At 33.5% G+C, this 6,500-nt stretch overlaps 1 protein-coding gene across 1 annotated transcript; it reads right to left on the bottom strand.

Moving 5' to 3' along the window:
- Positions 1 to 639: 639 nt before the first annotated feature.
- On the bottom strand, positions 640 to 1,672 carry LOC139872980 (histone H2A). Its single transcript, XM_071860909.1, has 2 exons — positions 1,382 to 1,672; positions 640 to 1,056 (listed from the first exon to the last, which is right to left on the bottom strand). Exons 1-2 carry the CDS (start codon positions 1,589 to 1,591, stop codon positions 811 to 813), a joined length of 456 nt encoding a protein of 151 aa, XP_071717010.1. The 5' UTR covers positions 1,592 to 1,672; the 3' UTR covers positions 640 to 810.
- Positions 1,673 to 6,500: the final 4,828 nt, after the last annotated feature.

The following is a 6,500-nucleotide window of genomic DNA, read 5'->3' as shown; positions in this document are numbered from 1 at the left end:
GAAAAAAGCGAGACGCGGGCCAAGGGATCTCTGATGAGATTCACAACACAATATACAGTCTAATGACCCAATTCACAAGTTGAAGACCGAGAACTCAAACCAACAAGTAACATGAGCCGCTCCCAAACCTTAACCCGGTGAAGCAAAGTCAATGACGGACGAAACCCTGCAGCCGGAAAAACCAATATCCGGCAAAAAAAATTCGGCATCTCCACATTGGAAAACAAAGAAATAACCTCAGGAACATGAGAAGACTATGCAACCCACCCACACCGCAAAAATCTTCACCAACTCCCGTTCTATAAAACTTTTTATTTAAGTTTCAATTGGTCCTTATTGTAGTTATTTATATATTCAAATGATATAAAACCATGAGATTGTGTTTTAATGAGGTGTCTGGTTGCTTGTACTCCACTTTTCTTATTCATCATCTTTTTCAACATTTTCATTTCTTTTTACATCAACATAAAAGAAAATAGTTTAACAATCACACCACAAATTATTAAAGAGTTGGTCTATCAAGTTATTAATCTTCTCATGATTAATATGAATTAATGCATAAACATTTAAGAGTTGGTTTATCAAGTTCAATAATTTAACAAACAATATTATTGATTAAAATAACAAACATTACTAGAACATTTGACTGTAATTCATGAAAATCAAATACTATCAACCAAGTGGATTTGCATTGTATTCTGCTGATAAATTGAATGCCGCAAACAAACAAGCAATCTTAGAATTAAAAGCGAAACTTAATAACACAAAAGCTTAATACTAACCTATACTAACTAACTACTAGTAAACAAATTAAGCTTTCTTAGGAGATTTGGTAGCTTTCGATGGAGATTTAGGTTCTTTAGTAGCAGCAGCAGCACCAGTCTTCTTAGGCAATAAAACAGCGTTAATATTTGGTAGTACACCACCATGTGCAATTGTTACACCAGCCAATAGTTTTCCAAGTTCTTCATCATTCCTAATTGCTAACAGCACGTGTCTTGGTATTATCCTGTTCTTCTTGTTATCCCTTGCTGCATTTCCAGCCAACTCCAAAACCTACAAAATTCATATAGACATTTATTAATATTAAAATTAATTAATATATTAATAATAATAACTTCAAAATAGTGATAATTACTGAATTACTGATGTTCAGATCTATAAGTTAGTGAAAATTACTGAAACGTATAATAATGAGGATTTTGTAAAATTTACTACTAATTGATGAAATTCATGATGAAGTATTAATATAAATAAATCTATAATTTAAATTAAACTCATGAATTATTATCATAATCAATTGAAGGTGATTTATGTGTATTGCAATTACAGATCTAGAACTGATAATATGTACTCGTGTGAATTGAATCGAAAAACTTACTTCAGCGGCGAGGTATTCAAGTACGGCGGCGAGGTAAACCGGAGCACCGGTTCCAACACGTTTAGCATAACGTCCTTTTTTCAAATAACGACCGATTCTTCCGACCGGAAACTGGAGTCCGGCTTTGACTGAACGAGTAACCGCTTTCTTCCTTGGACCGCCGCCCTTCCTTCCTCCGGCACCTTTTTTTGTCTTTCCGGCTCCGTCCATTTTTTTATTTTTCAGACTTCGAATTAAACTTGAATTGAATTGAAATTGAAATTGAAATTGAATTGAGATTGATGATCAGAAATGCTTTGATGTTGTTTATTAATACGCAATTACTTGCCAGGGGAAAGGTTTCGGATCGTTAAATAGGCGAATGTCAGCCGTTGGATTAGGATTGATCTGTAATCCCTGTGAACTTAAACTGACCAATGAGAACTCTTGTATGAAAAAATAAAATATTAGTACTGCATTTAAAAAGTGTGCGGAAAATTCGTAGTTCCCGCCTAAATATTACTTTCTACTTTCGCTCAACCCTCTTGAGATTTGTTTTGTTTTTTTAATACGAGCCGCAGTTTGGGATCATTAAGAGGAATTAAATTACCTACGCGGTCATCTTATGCAGTTGGATAATTCGCCTACAACTACTGACCTAGAAGAAACTCGGACCAATTCGAAGGCATTGCCGATAAAAACCCCTTTCCTGTTGCCCTCGCAACGCGATGTGCGAAATGCGACTTTGGGTGAATTTCAAGATCAAGGAGATATCATTATGTGCAATGTTGTCACCCCGTGTAATCGAACTCACAACTCAAACAAACAGGTATAAACGGTAATCACATGACTAACAATAAAATGATTTTTGAGATTTGTTATTATGTTTTTTTTTTGCACGATATCCGTGAGAAAATTCGATCACCTGAGAATTAGTAAGTAAATGGGGATAATCTTTTACCCATGGGAAAATCCGATAACCCGACGGTTAGTAATTAATTAGAATTAGACGGGTACGGGTACGGGTCCGGGTTTAGGAGAGGTTTCTTAATCGAGATCGGGTCTGGAACATGGTGGGATTTTGGAATGCAAGGTATGCAATCGTACAAGGCCCAAAATCTAAATGGGCCAAAAATATAACTTTAACTATATATTCTATGTTCTATGGTCCATTTATTATACGTTTTTAAAAAATTATATTTTTGCAGTATTATTAAAAGAAATATTATATATGAGAAAAAAAAAACTTTCATATATAAATGACCTTTTTTGTTAATTGAACAGTGCCTTAAAATTAACAGGACGATCCTGGTCTAAAATTACCTAAACCCGACCAACCTGACCTGACCCGATTACATCTCTAGTTAATATTGTGTAAGATGAGGATTGTGGAAGATGGGTGATGTGGGTTTTGTGTACGATTCATTAATGAGATTTATTTTGGGAGAAAATGAATAAAAATACCCTCATGTGCGTTGTAAATGAGGTTATTTAACTGAGCTTGAGTAATGTTCATCAGGTACACGTAACAAACATAAATATTAAGGGCATCCAGGGAAAAAACAAAGGTCATTCGTGCAATATGTACCAAATGTTATCGACCAGCCGCATAATTTTGTCTTTTTTAAAGGCAATTATTTTACAAATTATAAAAGACTATTAAGAAACTAGTTAACACGAAAACGCAAAAATCGTAAGAGGTCCTAAAAAGTCTCTCGGGAACAGTTACCGAGTGTATTAGGTCTTTCTCGTCTCAATTCCAAGGCTTCGTGTCTCAAAAGCACAAAAAGTTGCCTCTCAAGAACACCGACCATATTGAGTTCATAGATGTTTCAAATACACTATAATCGAGGGTCTTGGGTCCAATGAATTACCTAAGTTCATATAGTTTGGTATGTCTCGACCATATGTAACGACCCGACTTTTTCGACTTTTAATTATACTTTATACTTTCACGAAACTGCGTATTTGTGCGTACTGAGTTAGATTATATTCTGGGATCATAATTCATGTTAATTACTTTCGTTAATGCCTTGCAACGTGTTATTAAGTACTTAGTTACTTAACTTTATCCTCGAATGCATTTATGACCGTTAGTGTCACTTATCGTTTAAAACACGCTATGTACTTGGTACACGTTAAAATTTTGTCATAATTGTTATTTATTAATGACAATTACTTGGCTTGATGGTTCCTTAATTACGCTTAGTGTTTACTAATGCACATTAGTTAGTCTTAGTGGACTTAACACCTTAATGGACTTAGTCTACCAAAAGACCACCCTACACAACTTAATGGACTAGTTTAGTGGACTAATTAATGGACTAGTTAGCCCATAAAACAAAAGACAAAAACCCATGTAAGTATTAAGACAAAGTTTAAGCATGCTTATGTACAATACTTACACATTTTAACTGAATATCTCATGCTACCCAACATCACAACATCACCGTTGTACCACCACCACATGAGGCCAAGATGGTCCCCCCATGTGACGACCCGGAAATTTCCGACCAAATTTAAATTTAAAATTTATATAATTTTGACCGACGATTCACGAACAAATATTTGTAACTAGACATGAATAAAAATATATATAAATATATATTTTATAATGTGATAAAAATATAATAATAACTTAGTCATAAAACGTTTAGATTTAAAATAATATTATTATATATATATATATTTGGACGATGATTTTAGGAAGCAAATGACCAAAACACTCAAATGAATAAGTTACACTTTGAGTGGGATAATTTTTCATTGATTTGAGTCTTGTTATTGATAAAGGTACATTACACGAAACGTAAAGTACCAGTTTTCTAAGCGTACGAAAATGCGTTCGAAAAACCGAAACCGGTACTTAAGTCGAGGGTTAACGTACAACACATCGGTATAAAAATTACAAATCAACTATGCACGAGAATAAAATGTAATATTTAAATAATTATAAGAATTAAATATAATATATAATTAAAAAATATATATGTGTACGTAAATATAAGAATGATTGATCATATGAGCTGGATGCTTTTACCATGCGATCGCATGGTCATAGCTTTCCAAACTCATGCGATCGCATGGGTGTCGGTGGCAGGACACATTATATAATGAGGTCGAATTCTGGTTCCATTTAATCTATCTATCTCTTCCGATATCTCTCTTTCTATATATGTATATTTATTATTATTATTATTATTATTATTATTATTAGTAATATTATTAGTATTATTATACATAAAATACTACGACGGAGTGTTGTTCGAGTAATTTAAAAATTGGATTTTCGAGCGGGATAGAGCTAAGGAAATTATGGGTTATAGCTATGGAGGATATGGGTATGGTCCAGGGGTAGTGCTCGTGAGTCAAACCTAGTGCTTATTATCTCCGTTGCGTCTACGTACTTTCCTACAATATTGAATCACAATATTGATACGTGAGCATTCATATCTTATCTTTTATATATTAATAGTGTATCCATGTCTAGTGCTTGAGTATATATGTTTATACATGCTTGTATGCTTTAATTTTGTCGTTAGATAGTTTATGATGAATCACGAATTTGATACATATGCTACTGATATAAAGTATATGATATACATGTTTTTGAAAAGCTGGCAAAAATTAGTAACTTTTCATTTAGAAATCGCGTGATTTCGATGAACGGATTAAAGGATATGGTCAACTGAATTATGGTTAACGTTAAATGAAATTGTGTTTGAAACTGTAAATTAATATTTAAACAACTTGTCTATGAGATTGATAAATTGAATTTTCAAATATTACTAATCGAGTAAATGAATTTCTATATAAGACACGTCTCGTCTTGTTGAGCAATTGTCAAAGTTGACTGCCTTATCATGTTTTAAAGTTTTATAAACACTACAATCTGATTTTACAAGTATTGGAAAACTATGTGTAATAACAACATATGTTCGGTTACCATGATAATTCAAATATAATATAGCTCCTGAAATAAATAATATTTTGAATTTGATAAACTATAAATTCGTTCAAATTATCAAGACTTATACTATGCTAATATTATAAACATGTATAGATTTAAAGATCATATTGGGTCAAGTTGACTTTTGAGATGACTTTCGTTAACTTTTGCATGTCGGTCTCGAGCATTAGGATTGTGATACACTATGACCAGACCTAGCTTGTTAGACATGTATTGACCAACATATGTTCTCTAGGTTGAGATCTACGATTATTTTGCATTCCGAGTTTTGGTCACATTTCGATGAATGACCTTATGTGCTGCTAAGGTGAGTTTCATTTGCTCCCTTTTTAATTGCTTTTGCAATCTATATTTTTGGGCTGAGAATACATGCTATATATTTAAACGCAATGGATACAAGTACATACTTAATTCTACACTGAGTTTGAACCAAAAATCCCTTAGCTTTGGTAACTAGTAGCTGCCAGTACATAGGATATGGACTGGTGGGCGCGAATAATAGTATATGGATCCATAGGGCTTGACATCCCCGTCCGAGCTAGAGCGCTAGCCTTTAAAAGGACATATGTTATTTGAGTTTATGACACGTTGGTTGCGTGTATTAAAATGAATAGGGTAATTATCATTATAGCGTTAAGTTTAGTTACCAGGGTGCTCTGTTACGTAGAATCTTTTGATAAACGTTTCGGATGAAACAACTGAAATCTTGTGATCCACCTTTATATACAGATTATGCGCAACATTAAAATTATGAACTCACCAACCTTTGTGTTGACACTTTTAAGCATGTTTATTCTCAGGTTCCTAGAAGTCTTTCGCTGTTTGCTTATACGTTATACAAGCTATGTGCATGGAGTCATACATGCTTTATTCGAGAAAACTTTGCATTCACAAAATTATCACCATGTATCTTATTTGACTGTATTGTCAACAGATGTATTGTTAGAAACTGTTATATACGGTGATTGTCTATACGTAGAAATCATCAGACGTCGAAAACCTTGGATTCATATATTCATTTATGGTGTACCTTTTCAAAAGAATGCAATGTTTACAAAACGTATCATATAGAGGTCAAAACCTCACTATGAAATCAATGAATGATGTATTCGTCCAAAGGGACTTGGAAGGATCGTCACACCCACTCCCCCATACCCCTTGGCCGACGGT

The sequence above is a fragment of the Rutidosis leptorrhynchoides genome, chromosome 10 (genome assembly GCF_046630445.1).
Source record: "Rutidosis leptorrhynchoides isolate AG116_Rl617_1_P2 chromosome 10, CSIRO_AGI_Rlap_v1, whole genome shotgun sequence".
NCBI classification, from domain to species: Eukaryota; Viridiplantae; Streptophyta; class Magnoliopsida; order Asterales; family Asteraceae; genus Rutidosis; species Rutidosis leptorrhynchoides.
The sequence above is the reverse complement of the archived record's forward strand: the minus strand, read 5'-3'. Positions and strand labels throughout refer to the sequence as shown.

Bases quoted from the DNA above. Each gene is read 5' to 3' on its own strand.
- LOC139872980 (XM_071860909.1), bottom strand. From the start codon at position 1,591: ATGGACGGAGCCGGAAAGACAAAAAAAGGTGCCGGAGGAAGGAAGGGC. The intron at 1,057-1,381 runs GTAAGTTTTTCG...TGAATTTTGTAG, and splicing joins TTGAATACCTCGCCGCTGAA to GTTTTGGAGTTGGCTGGAAA.